This window comes from Prosopis cineraria, unplaced genomic scaffold (genome assembly GCF_029017545.1).
Source record: "Prosopis cineraria cultivar Desert tree isolate PC_DT_omini unplaced genomic scaffold, ASM2901754v1 PC10, whole genome shotgun sequence".
In the NCBI taxonomy this organism is placed as follows: Eukaryota; Viridiplantae; Streptophyta; class Magnoliopsida; order Fabales; family Fabaceae; genus Prosopis; species Prosopis cineraria.
This window is the reverse complement of record NW_026555341.1, coordinates 38,074,484-38,097,455: the sequence shown is the minus strand read 5'-3', so window position 1 is coordinate 38,097,455 and position 22,972 is coordinate 38,074,484. Positions and strand designations below refer to the sequence as shown.

The 22,972-nt window shown below is 32.8% G+C and overlaps 3 protein-coding genes across 6 annotated transcripts; 2 read left to right on the top strand and 1 right to left on the bottom strand.

Moving 5' to 3' along the window:
- Window positions 1–429: 429 nt before the first annotated feature.
- Window positions 430–7,124, bottom strand: LOC129321381 (protein XAP5 CIRCADIAN TIMEKEEPER). Its single transcript, XM_054967118.1, has 12 exons — window positions 6,853–7,124; window positions 6,574–6,639; window positions 6,423–6,487; window positions 6,052–6,164; window positions 4,376–4,454; window positions 4,169–4,245; window positions 3,976–4,037; window positions 3,734–3,865; window positions 2,719–2,772; window positions 1,941–2,006; window positions 932–1,006; window positions 430–715 (listed from the first exon to the last, which is right to left on the bottom strand). Exons 1-12 carry the CDS (start codon window positions 7,021–7,023, stop codon window positions 665–667), a joined length of 1,011 nt encoding a protein of 336 aa, XP_054823093.1. The 5' UTR covers window positions 7,024–7,124; the 3' UTR covers window positions 430–664.
- A 1,433-nt stretch (window positions 7,125–8,557) lies between these two features.
- Window positions 8,558–14,977, top strand: LOC129321378 (uncharacterized). Of its 4 annotated transcripts, none has more exons than XM_054967113.1 (9): window positions 8,560–8,878; window positions 9,065–9,535; window positions 9,635–9,740; window positions 11,379–11,471; window positions 11,554–11,749; window positions 12,434–12,612; window positions 12,830–13,074; window positions 13,772–13,947; window positions 14,111–14,977. In XM_054967113.1, exons 2-9 carry the CDS (start codon window positions 9,184–9,186, stop codon window positions 14,276–14,278), a joined length of 1,515 nt encoding a protein of 504 aa, XP_054823088.1. In that variant the 5' UTR covers window positions 8,560–8,878; window positions 9,065–9,183; the 3' UTR covers window positions 14,279–14,977. The 4 variants fall into 4 exon arrangements, with proteins under 4 accessions (XP_054823090.1, XP_054823088.1, XP_054823086.1 ...); XM_054967111.1 differs by having other exon boundaries at window positions 9,051–9,535; XM_054967114.1 differs by lacking the exon at window positions 8,560–8,878 and adding an exon at window positions 8,961–8,978.
- A 1,139-nt stretch (window positions 14,978–16,116) lies between these two features.
- On the top strand, window positions 16,117–22,723 carry LOC129321379 (1-aminocyclopropane-1-carboxylate oxidase homolog 4-like). The gene is made up of 2 exons (XM_054967116.1): window positions 16,117–17,085; window positions 22,361–22,723. Exons 1-2 carry the CDS (start codon window positions 16,210–16,212, stop codon window positions 22,607–22,609), a joined length of 1,125 nt encoding a protein of 374 aa, XP_054823091.1. The 5' UTR covers window positions 16,117–16,209; the 3' UTR covers window positions 22,610–22,723.
- The last annotated feature ends 249 nt before the right edge of the window (window positions 22,724–22,972 follow it).

The following is a 22,972-nucleotide window of genomic DNA, read 5'->3' as shown; positions in this document are numbered from 1 at the left end:
GCCTACAACATGGCGTCGACAGACTCCATTGATGAAACGACTCGAGGTAAAGTGACAAAAAGGGCTCATCCTTATCAGACCAGTGTAAAATATTAGAGATAATGTTGGCAAAGCAATATTATCATGTTAATCACAAATGCTAAGCAAGTCTTCATGCCTTCTCAGCTTCCGAGAAAAAAGTGCAAGCATTTTTAGACAGCGCCTTTTCTTTTTTTCAACGTACATGGAATTTTTTTTTTTTAAAAAAAACAGTTTTTTAACGTGAAGATAGAACTGAAAGGGGGGAGATTCTTTTTTAAATGTAAATCTTAGTGGAGCATATTGAAGCGAGAGAAGGAAATTTTGACGTTAGCCCATGGCTAATATTCATATATCGAGTTCTAACTTCACATCAAAATTCTATGGCTAATATTCATATGCTGCTCTTGATTTGCCGGTTAAAAAAATATATTGATATTGATTAGCCATCTAAAATTGCAGCCACAATCCCCTATAATATGAATCTGAGTGCTCAGGCTTGTGCACAATTTGAAAATTACAGAAATAAATATCGCCTAGTTCCAACCCATGAATTGCATCAAAATTGTCCCCTTTTCCTTTTCACGATTTTCACTTGGGGCATGATCAAATAGGCAAATGCACAGACATCAATCAGCAGCTACAATCAATCTCCATGGATGGTATAACGTTCCCATTTCTTTGTTGGGTCATATATCTGCAATAGATATTATATACCAAAAAAGAAAGACATCAGAAGATGCTTTGACACCAATAAAAAGAACGCTGATCTAAGCAGTTAAAAGCATCCTAATGAATTGACAGAACACGAATATGACAGCATTCAACATGATGCGACACTTGAAACTATACACGGAAACTTGGGATTTTATCATGTATAAAAGTCCATGCTTTTTAGCTCTGGTAAAAGTACCTCCCATCTTGAAGCAGGAAATATATGCTTGTTCTTTTCGTACCAGTGCCTTTCTACAACTTTTCCGGCATGAGACTGTTTGCAAAGAACCATAGTAAAATGATTAAGCCAGAAGAGAAGACAAATGGAATAGAAAACCCAATCACCCACATGCATACACATGTAATTCCTGATATGGTAAAAATGAAAATTCAAATATCCCTTTCTTTTCCCTTTTTGTTTTTAGCAACACAACTAAGGCCGCGTCCAAACAAAGAATTATTACCTCCAACTTTTATAACATATACAAGTATTTAAGAGTGATACTGTGATCAGAATTAGCTATCCGTCCCTTTCTATTGAACCCAAGAAAATAAAAACTATCCTTTTATGTTCAGATAGAAGTCAGCAATGCATTTTTGCATTCGTGAAACAACTAATTTCAAGATTATCTCCCCCCGCCCCTTTTTTAATGGTTTATGTCCTTATGAGCTACACAACATGCTGATCTTTCAAGTCTCAACCAAACGACATCAGTTTGTATTCCCATAGATCGTAGTTTGAGAAGAGCTGAAGCCAAAATAGTTAAAAATAACATTAACTTCATTAAACTTCAATCACTTGCAAGGTAGCCAAAATATAGTGCAAAAGTTTCTTTTGATAACTCTAGCAACAATTCTATTAATGAATAATTTTGCTAAACTAAAACATAAGCATATAAGAAAACTCCATATTCTTCCAAAACCTCATATAACATTAGGAAGAGATCTCAGGGAGGTGAATGGTAATGGCTGGGGAATTAGGTGAATGGTGATGGCTGAGGAATTAGAAGGTTTGCTAATAAACAAGACCAAATAATCTCATTAACAGATTTAAACACTATTATGATTTCTGCAAACTGATAAAGGGAAATACAAATCAGAGAATAAACTGGGGAGAGTAAACAATATCAAGATGAAATAAAAAAGCCCAGTCATTATGACATTAAATTCCAAAATAGTAGCAATAATATTAAGGAAGAAAAACCTACCTCATCCTTCTCTATTGTTGCATCAGCAATTGTTCGGACATCCTCATGCACATCAAAGTGGAAAAGCTGTATGGAATATATCACATAGAAATAATTAGCAAACTCAATTTGACATTGCAAATCATTATAAAACGCTAATAAATTATTTTCAAATTTAAGATGGCATGCAGTTAATAGTTAGGGCTGATAAGCACATAAGAGATAACAACCATCCGCCAAGCTCATATAGACTATAAAGCAAAAGCCAACATTTATCACAGGGTAAACCCACGTAAAGTTTCAGTCTCTCAAATTCATTAACTATGAAAGTTTCTGCCCCAGAAGTCAGAACGAACAGAACATAATCTTAATCAATTAATAGTTAAAACCAGAACACCAAAAATTGTCATTTAAACCATGTTTTAATCAGTTCATTGAATTGACATGCAATATGAGGCTTTACCAACCATTGCTGCTTTTGAGAAAAGAAAATTTCTTCAAGGAAATAAAAGAATACAAGGTCTGAATCATCTCTTTTTATCGGTCTATCTTTCATATGGTGTATCTCCTTCTATTCATTTATCATCTCGTTTTCCTCCTACCTCCATCAGCTGAGAACCTCTATCCTAGATATAGCAATTTTGAGATATATTTTCTTATGCATCAGCAAAAGAAAAAGAGGAATTCATTAATTATATTTATTTTTAGAAAAACCATTTAGAAATGGATTAGTAATGTATGAGGGTCCTCCAACAAGAGAAAAAGTCTGAACTAAAAGCAAAAAAGAAGGCAAACATACAGGTCCACTTTTGCCTCGAGCCTTGTTTACGATCAACTCATAAAAGCTGTGTTGCTGGGACATGAAAATAAATTTAATAAGTTAGCACATACCATTTGATAGGATCCAAGATAGGCAGACAGAACTAAGAAAAAAATCTTTATTAAAATATGAAATTAGAATCTAACTTTATCAATTGATAAAGATAAAGGAAAATTTTTTATAGAAGATGTGCAGGAATCTTAAACTCATACAACTAATAAAGCCAAAGGAGAATCTCCATTGATAAAAATAATGATTGCATTTCCAGATGATTTCTACATGTTGTGCCTCAATATTTATAGATAGAAAAATAAATAATAGTTCTTAAAAATACTCCACTAATCCATAACTCAGATAATGGGGCATAACTACCTGAAAAATAAATAAATAAATAAAATGACTAACATAATCTACAATACCCTCTACTTCTACATTTAAGGATCACTCAACAAAACAGAAAAATAATCTAAAAAATATTATTTAACAGATAATATGATATAGAAAATAGAAAAGAAAGTAGAAGAGAGATAGAGAAGTAGAGAAGAATTGAGAAAGAAAGAGAAAGAACAGAAGAGATAGAGAGAACCAGAGAGAGATCCAGAAGAGAGAATAGAGATCAATCTGAATAGTGCTAGTTCATTCTGTCAATAGGCTAGTAATGAGAAGGCAATCCTAATATTTATAGGATTCTAGGAAATGATAAGTAACATCATTAAAAGACAGCTAAATGACTTAACTACCCTTAACAGTCAATAACCATCTAAATGACATATACTTTTATTATTTTTGTATCATAGTATCTAAAATAACTTGAAAATAATAACTGCCCCTAAAATTTCTGTAACTTCCCCACATCACCCATTATCTCATGGTACTCGGTACTCTATCACCATTTTACCCAGAGGAAAAATAAGAAGCAAGATATCCTAAACAACTTAGATAGGAAGGATAGCAGGTTGTTCTATTAGTCACAGTCTAAGGCACACGTTCTTACATGGGGAATAATAAGATCTTCTTTCACATAAAGCAAATTTTCCACTGAAGTTGTTCGAATCTCACGAAACTCAGGGGCCAATTGTTGCTGGACAGCACGAAGAAACTCTCCAATTGTATCACCCTTTCGTACCTTAATAAAATAAAATAAAATGCTTCAGATACCAAGGCATTTATAATGAATTAAATGTAAATTCTGGAATTATTAGAAAAGAAAAATTCAAGCTGATAGCCTTTGCTTGCCTGGATCACACGCCTATGGCCAGCTCCATCCCAGTAGCTGTACGTAATTTCAAGAGGTTCATCTGAAATACAAGAACTGAGTTACACAAGACTCATCCTCTAACTTGATTATATTCCATAAGTTGACTTTTCACACTTCATTACTTTTAGTTATTGTAAAATTTAAAAGGTGTAAACAAGTTTGCAGACTCACTTCGTATCTGTTCTTGCTCATGAAGCCATTGTTTCCGCAGCCTTTCACGTTCTGCTTGTTCCTCAGCCTCTCGCTCACTGAAACAACATGATCCTATGCTCAGATGTTAGGGTCAGGGCCAACACTATAAAGAATGGATAGGAGAATTTGGGGAGGGTAAAGGAGAAAGAATGAGGGGAAAGGACAAGAGAAAGAGAGATGCAACACCTGTCAGGTAGAAAGCTAGTTTCAACAGTAGGGTCTTTACCAAGTTTACCACGCCTAAGTTTATTTGTTTCCGTAGTCTCTGCCAATCCCAAAAAGAAAATTGATGTTATTTTAAAAAAAAGGAAAAAGTACCAAATGACTCCATGGTGTCAAATATCCATATTCCATACATTTAGATGTTCACCAATATTTTTCTAAAATATCCAAATAGTCAATGTAAAACTTTGTTAAATCTCACATGGACATGGATCTAAATAGCCATTGGACTTCTGGCTTGCTGGTTAGGATATTATGGTTCCACTTATCAAGTCATTAGCTCAAGGCACCCCAAATTCACAAACCCTCTCAATAGAGACTTTTCTCCTAATTCTATTATTTCTACAAAACCAAGACAACTAGACAAGATCATAATTTCTAGGCATCAAAGGAATTCATTTAAGAAATGTTTTAAGTTATAAAGATTGTGGGAAATTGGAGACTTGAAAGTCTGCACATGCAAATCTGGACACATTCAGGTAAGTAACTTATACAATCAACAATCATCATGATATTCACTCCCTAAGTTAATGAAAATATTGAGCTCTTTTGAGATAGCTTTCTTTATTGCAATGAGATCTTGAAGGCTTTCTTCTTCATTCTTTAGCTCTCCCAAGTTCGACCCAAAGATTTGTCTAATTTGTAGACTACAGCCAACAATTCCTTTAAAGCAGCAGTCAATATTTTCTCTATCATCCCTAAACTGTTGCACAAGATTGTTCAAGCTAGTCTGGATATTTGGGTGCCTTACACCATGGTAAATTTCAAATCAATGTTTGTTACAAGGATCTTAATGTTCCAATTCAAAGAGGCAAATTTATTTGAAATACCCAAGAATACTCCAATTGATGATTATCATAAACTAAGGTTGGATGGGGTGAAAACCACGATGAAAAAGAGTTCTAAAAAATTTCTAGAGCATCTGATGGGTGCAGGCATGCATGGCACATGAAGTCCATGCACAGCAGCACAGGGAAGGTTGCTGGTGCATGATGATTGATGACACAAGAGAGTAGTGTACAGCAACATAATTCCAAAGATGGGCCAAGTGAATCCTTGCAGTTTGTGCGGCCAGTTTGTCATTTAGTGGTTCGGAGTGAGAGTTTCAGCACTGAAACAGGAGCAGTTTTGCAGTTTCCATCATTTCAATGATTACAAATTAATATATATTTCTAGAACAATTCTTCATGCAAAATCCATTTGAACCAGCCCTGAACTATTAACCAAATGCAAGCCTATCTTCCCTCGCTCTATAATAAATTCGTTATCATTTATGAAGAGCAAGGAGGCAATAATCTAACTCTTAATGGTAATAAAGCTGAGGACGACATCATCATAGAAGTTTAAGCTATTAGAGGGCCCATAAATGGCTTCAATACATGTAATAAAATAAAACTAGAATTTCCCAAATCCCCAATTTTAAACCCTAATTTGCAAATTACAGTTTTAAATAGTCTTTCTTCCCCCACTTATTCCTTATAACGTTTCTGCAGCAATACATGCATAATGAACAAAATGCTTTGATATGATGGCAAGGAAGAAAAGTGCAATCCAGAGCAGTGACATAAAACATCGTAACAGTGCCACTAAAATCTGAAAGGTAATCGGAGAAGTACAATGTTGTAGGAAAAACAACTTACTGTTTTCTGCTTCTTCCTCTTCACTGCCATTCTCAATATCCTCAGCAAAAGACAACCGAGAATTTCCCTTTATTTTCCTCTTCTTACGCTTTTCTAATTGAAGCTCTTCCTCCCTATATATTGGATATTGAATAGTAAACTATAAATTAAGAGAGATCGGACAATCTAATTGGGGAAGCGAAACACAATCTTGCTCACACAATAACAAAAGCAGTAATGGTAAAAGTCCGACGGAAATCGCTATATAGTTTTGTTATTTCTTTCTTTCTTTGTTTTTTTTTTTTTTGGGGGGGGGGGGAGTGGGAATAAGAGGGCGAGCAAAGCTCGATAATTTTGTTATTTCAACATCAGATGAATATAACTCGGCTTACTCTTGCTGTAGCTTCTGTAGCTTCTCTTTCTCTTCCTCCTCTATCTTGTTCCGAATATTAACCCTCTATATTACGAACAAGTCATTAAATTCATATTACTGAAGCATAAGCATAAACAAATCTTTTTAAAAAAATCCTAAGCTTCCATTACCTTCTCCACATACTGCTCTCTAGTCACTAGACCAACAGTCTCCTTTTTGAATGCAGTCTCAAGAATCTGAAAAAACCCATTGACGAAGAAAAGGGACTTCAGAAGTTTATTAGCGAAAATAAGATGAAACTAAATCACTAAAGATTCAAGGATTCAGACTCTGAGGCCGCAACCAATGCATCAAAAAGGGATACCCTCATTATCGTTGCATATCAAAAGAGAAAGCTCGTAGCCCGACAAATTAAAGAAATTTAGTGGAGGTAGGTTTCGAATTCAAACCTCAGAAGTGCTAGAACCGAATTGGAGAAGACCAGGCTGGCCTTTGGCGGAGGCCGACTTCGTTTTGAGCTCTTGGATTTTGCGGCGCTCGGCCTCTCTCTGTTTCTCGAGCCGTCGGATCCTGACGGCATCCTGGGCCGTGCCCACGTACCCGTCTCCCATTCCCGACATCCTTCCCTCTTTTTCGTCGTCTCAGCCGACCGCTTCCCCTCAACTTCCACCGGAACCAACAGCCACGATCACCCAAACGACCAACGCTCACGATGGAGGTGCAAAGCCGAAGTCGTAAATTATATATATATATTTATACGGGCGCTTAATCTTGAGAATGAGTATGTTAATAGAATTGTTAGAATTACTATTAATTTCTTATTAAAAAATTACTTGACATTTCCATATACTAAATAAAATTTAAAACATAAATAATTAATCATGTTTTTTTATAATTTATACTGATTTTACAATTAAGATTGATTAATAATGAATATTAATAATTAATATTAATCAATTATTAATTATTAATTAATTAAAGTTAAGGGTATGTTTGGCTTTTGTTTTATTTTTTATTTTTAAAAATTATTTTTAAGACAGTTTTTAAAATTATTTTTAAAATAAAATAAAATAAAAATTTATTTAATTATGTTAGTTAAAAAATAATTTTAAAATTAAAATAGTAACTAATAGTTATGGGTAGTTAATAGTATTGATTAATAATAAAAATTAATTAAAATAATTATAATTTTTAAAAATTAAATGTATAGTGTTTTAAAAATAACTAAATAAAAATAAAAATAACTTATTATTTTAAAAATAAAAAATAAAATGGTTGTAAAAATAATTAGATGAAAAATACTTTTTTAAAATAAAAATAATTTTTAAAAATAAAAATCCTGAATCACCATAACTTTAGATTAAATCAATTTTTTAGGTTAAAATTATAATTTGAAAAAAAATATTTAAACAGCACAAAATTTGTATAATTGATTAATAAGCCAAAATTACTTTTAAATAATAAGCTTTCGAGAGGCAGCTTTTCAATTTAATTTTACTGTTATAAATATTAATTATTTTCAGATAATCTTTTACTTGTCAATATTAATTTTATCAATATTATTATACGTATTTTTTTTATACATTATAAAGGAAAAATTAAATAGAGTATGATGATGCAAAAAAATTATCATATTTATTAATATTAATGCTTATCATCATTCATAATATTTTTATCAAATATGATCATATTTATAATACCATTATAGATCAACTGATATATTATTTTTTTTAATTATTATAAAATTAATTTTTAGTATTTAATATCTAAGAATTATATCCTTTTTTATTATTTTTTTAAATTTAAATTTATTGAATTATTTATTTGCACAAATTAAAATGTTCATATTAATATAATTTAAATTTTTATAATTAATTAAATATATAAATTAAATAATATACTTTACTTCTTAAATAAAATTTAATAAATTTATTAATATTATATATAATTTTATTAGTAATTTAATTTTTAAAAATAATGTTCTCTATATTAATTCATACACTTAAAATGAATTTAAACTAAATTATTAAAATATTTTTAATTTTATTAAAATTAATTTAAAATAAATATATCATAATTAATTATAATTAAAATTAATTAGATTTTTATAATTAATTATCCCAGTCTAAATTCAAACTGCTCATTGACTTTTCTTTTTCGGTGTCTTGGTGAAGATCGAAGATAATCTCGCGGTGGCTGCACGAACGGCGTTGAAGATCCCTTTCCCGCTTGTTGTAGTACCTGCAGCGGCTTTGAAGGTCCAGCGAACGGCGAGTCTGACGCCATTAATGGTCGGAGTTGCTGCTTTTGCCTCATTCTGTCACTCATGTTGAACTGATCTATCGCTTTCGGTGGGGGGGGGGGGGATTCAGCTGCTCCCTTTGCTCGCTCTCTTTCACACTCATTATTTATCCCTTAATCTTGGGTTACCCTCTGGAATCTGAAGGACCCATTTAGCTTTCTAGGTTCCCGCAGGTACGATACCCGAGGCTAATCTATTTTGGTCGATTATTGGGGTACTTTCATGTAAAGGCACGAGAAACTTTGATACTGACTTGAATGGTTTTATAGCGAGGTTAATTCTGATAAAAATCTAACTTTTTTTTTTGTCTTTTTCTGCATTGGATGTGTTCCCATTGAAACTCAGCTTTCATGTTCCAGATGGATTATTGTTCCTGGTGGAAGCATGGACAATTTTGATCATTATAGTGGAAGCTTGTTCCTTTATCTGGGGCCCGGGTGAATTATATTTCCTGTTTGGTAATTCTTTTGTTTCCGAAATGGCAAATAACTTGCCAACTTTGACGGCACATAAAACCCTAGTATTGAACTCTGCATTACTGTCAAGGCTTCTTATCTTCACACTAATCATCATCTTCCGGCTTCTTGTTTCCCCCTATGATACCTCTGCACCATTAAATCCTGACTGCCTCACCAGATCCAACACTGAGCCTGGCAACGATTCTTCCCACCCACCTCTGCTTTGGCCTCGCTTGAGTTCTGCCATTGAGAATGGAATAGTTTGGGATTCTGTCTACTTTGTCCGCATTGCTCAGTGTGGCTATGAGTACGAGCAATCGTATGCCTTCTTACCCCTCCTTCCCATTTGCATTTACTTCGTGTCGCATACAGGTTTGAGAACATTCCTTTTCTGTTTACTAATTTGGTTTTAATTAGACATGGTTTCATTTGGATTCTGTATGACCTAAACTATTATCTAATTCGTTGCAGTGTTTGCCCCCTTAGTACCGTTTATTGGTGAAAGAGCTGTTCTGGCAGTGTCTGGCTATCTAATTAATAATGTCACATTTGTATTTGCAGCTCTTTACTTTTACAAGTGAGTTGTTTTAGCGTCAGGTCCTTCTTTTATCTATGCAGTATATATGATTTGACTTTGGTTCAAAAACCCATAATTCTAGATTGTTATCCTTTGACCACATGCAAGGTTCAGTAAATAAAAATGAAATCTAATTTAAAAATCAGAATGAAAGGGAATAATTGAATCAAGGGAGGTTTGCATGCCACTTTCCATGAGATGTATAAAACTCTCTAGGTATAGAAAAAATGAAATGGCAGTGACTTTACATCCATTGATTTGGTTGTTGGTTTAAAAAAAATGTTCATCCCTAATTCTCTAATATAATTTAACTGAAACCATGATGTTCCCTTGCAATTATCGGACATGTCTTAATCAACTTTTGAGCCTTTTAATGTCCTCAAAGTAGTGTTTCTTTCTTCCCTTTCTTCATGTTATTATTTTGTCATATCAATAGTAAGTGGACTATCTTTCAAGGCTTGCATTTCTTTGGGGATAATTTGACCTGAATTGTTTTGCCTAAGCCATTGCTATAATCCTAGAGCCAATGGCCTGTTCACTGTCATACTGCATGAGGTTGAGGTGCTGATGGTATATTAATTTCATTCATGATTCACTTTCTATGACAGTAGCAGGAATGCATTTACCTTTTCTAAAATATTTCTTTCCCCTTTTAATACGTTTTTGTGAAGTTTCATCTTTCTTTCTTTCTTTTTTTCCTTTTTTGTTTCCATATTAGAAATACCAGAAAAGTCGTAAGTTTTTTCCCCCCCTGAAATATGGACAAGTACTTCCTCCTAAGCAAAATTTAGAGGCAGAAAAGCTAAGCCTAAGTTCCAGATGTCCAGTTGATGTGTGATTGCACTGAAATCTGATGCTGAGTTTGCAATATTAGCCTGAGGTCTAGAAAAGGAAAGAAGGTTTACAATATGCCCTTGTGGATTTAAAAGAACCTCTTTTTTTTAATATAAACACCATCACTTTCTGTATAGCCTGGAAAACAAGTGTTAATGGAGTCTGGCAAAACTTATCATTGTAAATCCATTGACTGAAACACTCTCTTGACCTTACATTGATTGAAACCATGCCATTTATCTGTTTTTACGTTTGGGTACCCTAGCCATTAAATACCAATTCTATATTCAAAATTTTCCATCCAAACACAGAACTGATAATCAGACCACCTTGAACAATTAACAATCTATTCAGTGTTGAGATTACAAAATTGATGTAGAAACCCATTAATCAACCTTAAAGCTGTTTCTGGTTTTAGCTGATCATTACTAAAACAATTCTTATTTTGACAAAGCCTAATTCCATAGAGTGCTAAACTGACTCTTTCCTGAAATTCATCATCAAGATGCTCTTATAAATGAACCATCTCTGCAAAGATATTATTGAATCTGGCACACAGTTGATTGCAATCCCATAGATGAACTAAAATCTGATTGCTTGAGCAAAAGGCCACAAAAGAAATACATCACTAATGAATTCATCTTCAACTGAACAAGACAAACACGCTTCTTGAATATTAAGATGATGTCTGTGTGATGTTCATCAATTCATTTTTCTATATTTTGAGTTAATATCTAAGTTAACCGGCCTGTGTTATATTGCAAAATTCATGGTTATTGATTTTGTTAGTTGTAACTCCTGCAGGCTATCAACTACTATATTGAAGGACCCTGAAGCATCATTATTGGCTTCAATTTTATTCTGCTTCAATCCAGCCTCTATATTTTATTCATCAATGTAACCTTTTCATTCTTATATGTTATATTTAGCCTTGCTTGTCCTTTTATTGGTTAAAGTGATTATGTGTTTGCAATTGCAGATACACAGAAAGTTTGTATGCTTTTCTATCCTTTGGAGGATTATACCACTTGATCTCTGGTGGAAATAGTATGTCTGTTATTTTCCTCGCTCTCTCTGGTTCTGCAAGGTCAAATGGGGTTCTGAATGCTGGCTATTTTTGTTATCAGACAATGCATCGGGCATATGATGCTCTCTTTCAGAAAAGACAAGCTCATGTGAGTTTGTTCATTCTCCCTCCCTCTCCTCTTTTCTTTTATTCCTTTTATATTATGAGTAGCTCTATGGCTTACCTGTCTGAAAACTTTATGGAAGTATTGTTAAATGTGTTCATTACTCCACTTGCTGTGTCCAAGTTTGACTGACTTTTTTTTTTCTGTTTTAAAATTATTCCTTTACTTCACATGAATAGTAAGAAATGAGAGAAATAGGATGAAAAATCTCTTTATCCGGGAAATGTAGTTGGTGAATTTCTCTTGTTTATACTGTAGATTCATGTAACAGACCAAATGCAAATGTTTTGAATCAATAGAGCTGTATTATACTGGTATTTGATATGAAGGCTTAGTTTGGATGGAGGGAAAAGTGGGAAGAGAATAAAGGGGGGGACTAGGAGGAGAAATGTCCAAAAATAGTAAATTTTTTTTACTGTGTTTAGGAGTTTTCTCTCGTAGTTTTCCTTCCACCCTATTTTTCTCCTCATCCAAATGAAGGGGAAATGTGGATTTGATAATTTCTTTCTTTCTTTCTTTTTTGACCTGTGGTGATTGATTCATCTTCACTTAGATGTCCAACCCCTAGCATTCATAAACCTGTAATCCTGCAGGATTAGATCTGCATCTTCAGTGCATCATGAAATCTGAGAGTCATGATTATTGTTAACACGCTTTTTTTTCCTCCAGTTGGCATTACTGGCTGTCATTTCTGGAGCTTTTCGATGTGCATGTATTTTTGCTCCTTTTATAGCTTACCAAGCTTATGGATATCACAATATGTGTGTTGGGCGTTCTCATGATGAATTGAGGCCCTGGTGCAAGGCAAGGGTACCACTGCTTTACAAGTACATCCAGAGTCATTATTGGTACGTTTGCCTTCAATTTGTGCAAGTATTTTTAATCTGGATAATGAATTCATGTACTCTTAATTATACTCTGGCCTCCCTTTCCTAATATGTTAGAATACATGTGAATCTTTACTCTCTAAGAAATTGAAGAGGCTTTATATGCAGTGAATGAGAAAAAAGTCTGACATTTAAATAATCAAGTATTCGGTGTAATTGTCTATTTCTATTTGTTCAGGGGTGTAGGTTTCTTGAGATACTTTCAGTTGAAACAACTGCCCAACTTTCTGCTTGCATCACCTGTACTGTCTCTGGCATTTTGCTCAATTTATTATTATGCTAAGTCAAGGCCTCAAAACTTCTTTTTACTTGGGTTTCAAATTTCTAAGGAGGAAAAGAATTGTGGGGTTGTGTTTCTTTCAGATGCCACCTCAAGGTCAAATGTGGCCTCCACCTTGGAGACATCCTCTGTTAAGGTAGAAGGTATTACTCTCAAATGTTCAACTGGATGATTGGGTTTAACAATTTGATGTATAAAGCATATTTGGAAGTAACTATGATCCAAGGGATGGTTCTGTAGGATCCATTGACTTGGGATTCCCAATTGGCTTTACTTTGACAGTTTCTTATATAGTGGGCAAATTTATCAATTCACAAATGTGTTTCATCCATTTTCGTTTTAACTCACTTCATCCTCATTTGGTGATGTGCACAGTTGGAATTGGTGGTTACTTCTTTTTCATTTTGCGACATAAGCATGCATTATCTTGCACAGATAGACTAAGATAGCATTTGGATTTTAGATTTAAAATCTCACGCATAAAATTCTTTATTTAGATAGTTTAAAAAATTTGAAATGAAAAAGGAGATAAACTGATATTCAAAATGAAAATGACAATTTTTTTTCTATTTTTTAATTGACAAGGGATGAGAAAAGATAAAAGTATTAATAGTGAAAACGTGAAAAAAAAATATTTGAAATAATTGAAATTTTAAATGACTAAGATGCTAAGAGAATTTGGAATTATAGGGAATTATAATATGAAATGGATTTGGATTTGAACCAAATCAGGATTTGGTTCAAATCCAAATCCAAATTCTCATTAATCCAAACACACCATAATATTACTTGTTATACTTTACTACCAATATAACTATCGCTTAATTTCAACATTTTCAGCAACAGAAAATTTGAATCTTAGGAGGAGAAGGAACACACTCCAACGAGACAATGCTGATATTCACATAGAATCTGAACAGGCAGCTCAGCCAGGATACTTGTCTGCCTCTGTTCTGCCATTTGTATTACACATGGGATTTATGGCTGGCACAGCGTTTCTTGTCATGCATGTGCAGGTGAGTGTTAATGTTATTATCAACTTCTGCTTCTTGTTATAGGAACTGGACTTGCGAACGACCCAAAACTGTCGACATGTTCAAGTTTTGCTATTCATGTTTTTATGGAAACCTAGTCTTGAAATTAGTTTCTCATGGGACTCTGGGAATTCACATTAAACAGGTTGCCACCCGTTTCTTATCTGCCAATCCTCCTCTCTACTGGTTTGCTTCATATATGATGACATGGCATGCAAAAAATAGTATGTGGAGACGTATAATTTGGGCATACTCTGCAGCATATATTTTTCTTGGCTGTTTGCTATTCTCGAACTTCTATCCTTTCACTTAACGAGATATGCTATTGGTTGTACCTAAAAAGCGGAACATTTTACTTCAAGGACTGCGTAGAGTTGCTCAAAAATATTGTCATCTGTTGGTTTTTTGGCCCTTTGATGGTGGCTGTTTGAGTGATTCAAGAGCAGTAGCATTATACACTTTTTGTTGCATTTCGGGAAGTGATGGGGATGGAAAGAAGGAAAAGGGAAGGCTACTCCATATCTTTCTTTTAAAAGCCCAGCCAACTTGGCAACACAACGCTGGATCTACGGAACTCTCCTAGTTTGTGACTTTTTTTTTTTTTAAATTGTTTTTGGGAATTTGTTTCTTAGTGTGATTCAAGCTTGGACGCTTCAGTTCCAAGGATAACTTCTAGGGGAGCTTATCAGTAATATGGATGTAATGTTCTCTGGCTTGGGACGTAAGACATCCAAGAGATTGACAAGTTATCTTTGCGTAACAGGTTTACCAAGTCATGGAACAGAGTTGGCATTGCTATTTTGTTCTATTAAGCCAAGTAGATATCAAGTAAATTTTTGTATTTGTTTATTAGATGTAAATAAATCAATTTTTAGTGAGCCAGGATTTGGTTGCACCTGGTGGTGAGCTAGTTAACTTGTACCAAAAGCAAGAAGATACGCTTTCCCATCCCATTCTTGTTCCTTGCTTCTCTTTCTCATGTACCCAAATAAACCCAATATTGCCTTGCTCATCTCTCTAGTCACAAAGATATTCAAATTATTTGCATTATCTGAAATAATAGTAAATATAGGGCATTTGTAACTACTTTATAATTTTAAAAAAAATTATGTGAAATATTAATCTCTTAGAAAGTTTTATATCTTTTTAACTATATTCTCATTAAATATATTATGTAAGTGTTTTTCTAATAACAATTTAAATTTCAATACATTATTTTTTTAAAAAAAATAATAAATAAAGTAAGAGTGTATATAATTAAAAAATTATAAAAATTGTTTGATGTCTTGTATTTTTGGATTAAGCAGATTTTTTTTTTACAACACTGTATTTGGGGGTCGTGTGTACGGTACATTTAGATGAAAACAAGCAAAACTGTGCAAAGCTTGGTTTGGAAAGTAAGTGATGTTCACGTAATTGGCCTCTAGAAGAACCTTTTTCGGGTTTCCGGGCAGGGTCTCCAGAAGAACCCTTTTTGGGTTTATCGGACCAGGGTCTCAAGAACAACCGAAGAGGCAAAAACCAAGAAAACCAGGACAAGTCATCAATGTCTATTTCAAACTTTCCCCACTAAGTGGGGAAAAAAAAGAGGCCAAGCTAAAACAGTTATGTTTTTAACATAACCTTATATATTAATAAATATTTGTTATGATTAAAATCACATTAAATTATAATAATTTTTCAATTTTATTTCTAGTAATGTGAACTAATATCATGGTCAACACATAAGTAATATTTTCATTTTTTTTCAAGATAAGTGAAAAATTATTTAATTATTTAAAAATATTATCACTTTTTTTATATTTAATAACCAAATAAACTTTAAAAAATACTTGTGCAGGGAAACTGATAATTTGTCCCAGTCCCACTACGATTTATGAACACGTAACCCTGGCCACCCATGTATTTATCCCAAATTTTAATGTATTATAATTATAATGAAAATTTGAAATTTCTCACCCTGATGCTTAAACCAACCTTTTAGTAGTTTTTAAATTTTCTCTTGAAAAATAATACTAATAGTAACAAGTAAGAATTTGATAATTCCTGTTCTTTACAATTTTGTTTTAATAAAATAATAAATATTTAATTAATATATTCCCAAAGCAAATTGTCTTTTCCTAATCATACACGCAACTTCACTGTGCAAGTTCAACACGCCAACAGCTCCGAAAGTCCAAACTGCATTGCCGACTTCAATTTTCACGAACCTTGTTTCTTGTTTCTTCACCTTCTTCAATTTCCATGGCAACGACGTCATCTCCAATCACCGCCACCGGCGGCCATTCATCTCAGCCTTACGATCGAGCCAAAGCGGTCAAGGAGTTCGACGAATCCAAGGTCGGAGTAAAAGGCCTCGTCGACTCTGGCATCTGCACCCTCCCTCCTTTCTTCGTTTTCCCTCCCGAGTCCCGTTCCGATTTCAGACACTGTCCCGGAAGTGAGTCCCAAATCCCAACCGTCGACCTCTCCGGAATCGTCGAAAGCGACTCCTCCGAACGCCGGGCCTCCGTCGTGGACGAAATCCGGACCGCAGCCTCCACTGTGGGCTTCTTCCAGATCATCAACCACGGCATTCCCTTGGGAGTCCTGGACCGTACGATCGCCTCAGTCAAGGCGTTTCACGAGCAACCGATTGAGATCAAGGCGCAACTGTACCAGAGGGGGGCGACGACCGGCGTGAACTTCATATCGAACGTGGATTTGTACAGTTCACAAGCAGCGAGCTGGAGGGACACACTGCAGGTAAAGCTGAGCCCTCCCGTAGCTGATCGGAGCCTGATTCCAGAGGTGTGTAGGGCGGAGCTGATGGAGTGGAACCGGCAGATCGAATGGCTGGGAGAGTTGCTGATGGGATTACTGAGCGAAGGGCTGGGATTGAAGAGGGAGAGGTTGAAGGAGATGACGTTCAACGAGGGAAGAATGATGGTGGGACATTATTACCCGTTTTGCCCTCAGCCAGATCTGACGGTGGGGCTCAACACCCATGCGGATCCAGGGGCGTTGACGGTTCTTCTTCAGGACCACATCGGAGGATTGCAAGTTAGAAGCGGTGATGGCTGGATTGATGTCAAATCGCTCCCAGGTGCTTTGGTTATTAATATCGGGGATTTGCTTCAGGTACGAATCTTTCCTTTCCTTTGCTTTTCTTTCTTTCTCATTTTTTAATAGAATCTGGATAACCTTTTTTTGGTATATTAAAAAAGAGTACAAGTCAAGTCTTTAGGTCAGCATGGTTTTTATTATCATCTATCGCCTTTGTACGATAAGGTAGGGGTAATGAGTGATAAAAATAGCAAAAATAACTCGAGCAAACAAAAGCCTTGCTAATAGTCAAATGAATTTTTTAATGACAAATAATTTTTTTTAAATAAAAAATGATAATTTAATCATTTAAAATATAATAATACTTTTTAAGTTTTAAGAGATTTAATTATCATTAAAATTTAAAAGAATGATAAAATGGCTCCAAAATACTAATAAATACATGTTTGGATAAGTATTCAAATTGAGTTTTGGCACCCAAAACCTCAGTTGGATGTCAAAAGCTCATTAGGATGCTAAAAAATTTGTTTGGGTGAAAAAATATTGACACGGGCGTCGAGGACTAAATGCTTGTTCCAACTGTAAGTTAGGAAATTGAGCTGAGTTTCATTCTTTAACAAGACATTGCATCTTTCTCTTTTAGATGTTGTTACCTGTCATTGCCTTCTTCTTTGTTATCTTAACTCAAAATTTCAAGACTCAAGTTTATGAGTCCTTTCTCTTTATTATATATTAGTTATTAAATCTAATTTTATTCGATGTGGGACTTTTCACATCGTCTTATGTCTGCTCATATTTGGATAATCTAACAATCTCTTCCTCAAGTGTGAATCCACAAGTTTCTTATATCAAAGATGCCCTAAATACCAATTCTCTTATATTGCTAGGGCCAGCCCATTTTTCAGGCTTCAAATGGTGTGGCGCACACAAGTCCCCATTACAATTAAGGCCATCCCATTTTTGAGCTTTGGCTAACAAGTCTTGAACAAAACCTAGTTTTGATATCACTTGTTAAGAATGGAGAGCGATTGCTTGGGAACAGAGGGAGAGGAGAGAAGGCCAAGAGTAATAAAAAGACGTCACATCTTAACTCAAAACTTCAAGACTTAAGTTTATGAGTCTCGGGAGGCCGCTCCTTAAGTTTATGAAGTCCAAAATGGACTAGCCTTGATTGTAATAAGAACTTGTGTGCACCACATCGTTTGAAGCTAGAAAACTAGGCTAGCCCTAAAAAATAGGGACTTGGTGTTTAAGGTATCTTTGATGTGGGAGTTTGTGGACTCACACTTGAGAGAGAGATTGAGAGATTGTTAGATTGTCTAAGTGTGAGTGAACACAAGATGATGTGGAAAGTCCAACATCGAATAAAATTGAACTTAATAACTAATATATAATAAAAATGAAGGATCTATAAACTTAAACTTTGAGATTTTGAGTTAAGATATGATGTTTTTTCATTTTTCCTCCCCTCATTTTTGAGCAGTTGCTCTCAACTCCTAATAAAGGTTGTGGGTTCTACCAAGCCATGACCAAAGAAGCTCTTCAACCCCTGCTTCTTCTTTAACCCTTTTGTTACCCTCTTGCTGCTCTTACCTTCTTTAACCTTTGCCAATTGCAAGATTTGATTGTTTTCTCATCAAATTTGTTTGTTTTTTGATGGATTGATTAGAGAGAGGAGGTAGGGGAAGTCATGAATTCCTCAAGTCTATCTATTTATTTTTTTCGCTTCTTTTTGTTTTTTTGTTTTTTGGCCAAAAGATAAAAGCTTGATTCGACTTGATTTATCAGGGACCAAAGCCATTAAATTGATAAATTCTAAACTAATTTCCCAATACCCCTTTCTCGGTCCTTATACAGCACATACATACAATTAATTACTTGTAACCGATTTCTTAAAAAATTTAAAATATAAAATTTTATAATTCATCAATTTATTTTAATTTTTTTAGAATTGAATATTTTATAATTTATCAACTTATTCTATCTTTCTAAAATTGAAGATTTTGAATTTACCAATTCAATTTTTTTAAGGGTTATTCTTAAAAAAATTATAATTTAAAGTTTTATATTTTTCATTAAAAAGATTAAATTAGTCACAATATATATATATATATAATTCATATCTTTTTTTTTGTCATACAAATCTAAACTAGCTTTTGAATTATATCATTCAAATAAATTTCACCTTGTCAAACTAATTTTTTTAAAAGATTCAGCTTTTCATAATTGGGTATTTTAAATTTTATAATTTAATTCTACATTTTTTGAAAAAAATAATATTTTTGATTTATTAGCATTTTTAATACTTGTAACGAACTTTTTAAAAAAAATTTATTTTTTAGTTTAATTTTTTCTGAAAATATCAAATTAATTACAAAAATATATATAAAAAATAATATATATTTTTTGTGATCATACATCCTAATTGACTTTTGAATTAAATTATTCAAACAAATTTAAGTTTGTTCAACTGACTATTGAAAAAAAGATATTCAAATATAAATCATGTTAAAATCATGGACTTTTCTCCTAACCTCGGTTGACTTTAACTTCAGTTATGAATTTTTTAATCCAAACATACACTAATTCAACTTAAGTCTCAAGTGTCAAACTTTAAAAATTTATAAGTTTGGCTCTCAATTTTGCAATTTGATTGTGAAGAATTTGTAATTTGTGTTCAAAGTTTAATGAGAAAAATAAATTTATTTATTATTCAACCATGTTAAAATGTGATAAACAAGTTGTAAATTCATTACAAAATTAAGAGCTGAACTTGCAAGTTTTTAAAATTTGATACTTGAAATTTAAGTTGAATTAATTAATCTTTTTGGGACATTTTTGTCATTCTCCTTTAAAGTTTTCAATGAAATGATAAAAATATCCTTTAGTTCAATAATGACTAAAGTGGACTACTAATGTAAAACAAAGGAAGGATTAACTTAAGTATTGAAGTTTTAAGTTAAGATTATTCAGTTGTTCAAGTATGGGTGTACTTGAGTCAATATACAAGAAGAATAAAGTTTGACCTAATAATCAATATAAAATATAGGAGAAAGATGCCACGGTGAGACAAAAATAATTTGTAGGTCATCTTTGGGCATGATCTAGATTAAATTTGAGAAAAATGATAATTACGCATCCTATAAGAATATTAATGATAAATATAAATTTAAATATTGAAACCTCAATCATAGACAAGGGTCATTATTTATAATAAATTATTTTTTATTAATCGGCTTGAGATTCACAATAAACTTTAATAAATTCACAACTAACATAACAAAAAGATTTATAACTATCTTTTGTTGATTTTTCATGTGATGGTAAAAATTCACAAATGATTGGCTTATGATTTATAACTGATTTTTATAAATTTTCAACTAATGTTATAAATAATCTCAAGTATATTTAGTAAATTTTTCAAATGATTTATTTATATATATATATATATATATTGACAAGAAAAAAAAAGTGATGGAGATGTGATTTACAACTTAGCCTTGTAAATTTTGAACTAACATTATAAATAATCTCAAGTACATTTATTTTATTTTTTAAGTGGTTTATCTATATATTAATAGCAAAAAATCAAGATTTACAATTGATTCTCATAAATTTTTAATTGACATTACAGATAATTTCAAGTGTATTTAATAGTTTTGTCAACTAACTATTCGCATTTTTCTTGTTGCAAGTATGGACAATATTCTGTTATTAAAATTTTACTCTCTCTGTTTCAAATTATAAGACACTTTTAGATAAAATTTCACATGCCACTAAACCTCATTAAATATACTTAACAACTTTATCTTTCCAAAACACAAATATAAACTTTTAAAAATACCCATTATTTAATATATTGAGAAGAGAAGTGATGGAAATTAATTATAGAGAGAGAAATGATAATATTAGAATTGAAGCATTTAATAAAACCTTAATCTACTCAAAGTGTCTTATATTTTGAGACGAAAAAACTCCTTCAAAAGTATCTTATAATTTAAAACGGAAGGAGTAATAATTTAAGATATATAATTATATTTAATGTTCTTATAGAGTCATTAATTATCATTTCCTTTAAATTTGTCCTCTTTGGGCATGACACAGGCTTCCTCTGAACTTCCTTTGAAAGAATATAAATAACAAAAAATTCTATTCAAATTGATTCTTGAGAGAATGAAAGTGAATTTTGAAAATTTTAAATTAATGATAGTTAAGTTTTTGATAAAATTTCTTAAAAAATGAATTGTAAATATTAATTTAATGAATGCAAATCCAGTTATTTCAATTGTAGATAAGAGATGTATGTTTCAATTATAACTCTTAAATTGTATTTAAATGAGAATTGTTTGAATTGAAATTTGCTATTTATTTTTTTAAAATTTTATGAAAGACTTAATTGATATTAATTTGATATTTTGTGATGTCTTTGTCATTCTCCTTTGTTTTTTTACCAAAGCTGCACTCTCTCTTTCTCTTGGCTAGAAAGTGTGTTTCAGTTATAGCTATTAAATGGTATTTAAGATTTTCATTTATAATTGTTTAAATTGAAATTTATTATTTATTTTTTTTAAATTTTATGTGAGACGTAATTGTTATTAATTTAATATTTTTTCATTCTCCCTTGTTGTTTTTACCAAAGCGGCACCCTTTTTTTTTTTTGCGGCTAAAAAGTGTCTTTTAAGAAAAAAAGAAAAAAAAAAGTGATCTGTGCGACTTTAGTAAGGAAACATCTGTAAAATTTATTTCTTTTGAGAAAAGTATATTGCTTTTGAGCGTAGAGCAGAATTTTGTGTAATTTTAATGAACTTTAAAAGAAATTTACATTGACCTTGATGAGATGTAACCCGATATCCCAACAGATTTAAGTTGTAACTTGTCTTTATGGCTTCCAAGATGCTTCTACGCTAAGCAATCATGGCATGCTCTGAAGCTGTTAAAAGGGTTAATTAGCAGAGATTATATATAGCCTAAGGAACACTGAGCACAAGACACCATTATTGTCCAAATTTGGGATATGAACTCATCTTTGAGATGAGATTTGAATCGTCCAAGTTTCAGAGTTTCATTTTACTCTTATTTCCTTAGAGCAGTTGATCTGAATCACATGACTGCTAAAGGAGCTTCATAGAACCTGATGACTTTCCTGAACTCAGCTGAGGATGTGTGTGTGTATGAGAGAGAGAGAGAGAGAGAGCTATGTAAATAGGGAGTTAAAATGAAACACAGTCAAACCAATCCATATTCCTGTGTTTATGAGTCGTTCTTTTCTATGTACTATATGGAAAGAAAGAAGAACAAGAATGTGATACGATACAATGGCCTTCTTCCATTTTGGCATTATGTTTCTCAGATTGTTTCCAACGAGGAATACAAGAGTGCTCAACACAGAGTGTTGGCAAATAGTTCGAAGGAGCCACGCGTGTCAGTGGCAGTGTTCCTGAACCCAGGTGCTAGAGAGGATGTTTATGGGCCATTGCCGGAGCTGACATCTGCAGAGAACCCTCCCAAGTACAGGACCTTCACGTTGAACGAGTTCTTGACAAGGTTCTTCAAGAAGGAGCTGGATGGTAAATCTCTCACAAATTTCTTCAGGCTCTGAATCATCTACACAATGTTTGTGCGAATTCCAAAGCTTGTAAAATGTTATAGCACATGTATACCTGTGCTCCCCTCAATATTCATGAACTAATAATATATATACACATTTACAAAATCTATCTTTTTTATTAACACAATGTTATTCAAAAGGATCTTCAGGTGCAGAGCATCTTGTTCGACAAAAACACACATTTTTTCAGTTTTATCTAGGTATTAAAAATCAGAAGGTTATTGAATCAGTCAAAACGTTGATTTAAATATTAATGGTTTCATTTTGATTGAATAAGTTATAATTAATTAAATTACTATATTTTTAATCATATATTAATTATTCTAGATAAAAATGAGGATTCGTACAAATTGC

Excerpts from the sequence above, each read along its gene's own strand:
- LOC129321381 (XM_054967118.1), bottom strand. The coding sequence starts at position 7,023 with ATGTCGGGAATGGGAGACGGGTACGTGGGCACGGCCCAGGATGCCGTC. Across the intron at positions 6,165-6,422 it reads CTACAGAAGCTACAGCAAGA|GGAGGAAGAGCTTCAATTAG; the intron begins GTAAGCCGAGTT and ends TCCAATATATAG. Across the intron at positions 2,007-2,718 it reads CTCGAGGCAAAAGTGGACCT|CTTTTCCACTTTGATGTGCA; the intron begins GTATGTTTGCCT and ends TATTCCATACAG.
- LOC129321378 (XM_054967113.1), top strand. The coding sequence starts at position 9,184 with ATGGCAAATAACTTGCCAACTTTGACGGCACATAAAACCCTAGTATTG. Across the intron at positions 11,472-11,553 it reads TCTATATTTTATTCATCAAT|ATACACAGAAAGTTTGTATG; the intron begins GTAACCTTTTCA and ends TTGCAATTGCAG. Across the intron at positions 12,613-12,829 it reads TACATCCAGAGTCATTATTG|GGGTGTAGGTTTCTTGAGAT; the intron begins GTACGTTTGCCT and ends CTATTTGTTCAG.
- LOC129321379 (XM_054967116.1), top strand. The coding sequence starts at position 16,210 with ATGGCAACGACGTCATCTCCAATCACCGCCACCGGCGGCCATTCATCT. Across the intron at positions 17,086-22,360 it reads ATATCGGGGATTTGCTTCAG|ATTGTTTCCAACGAGGAATA; the intron begins GTACGAATCTTT and ends TATGTTTCTCAG.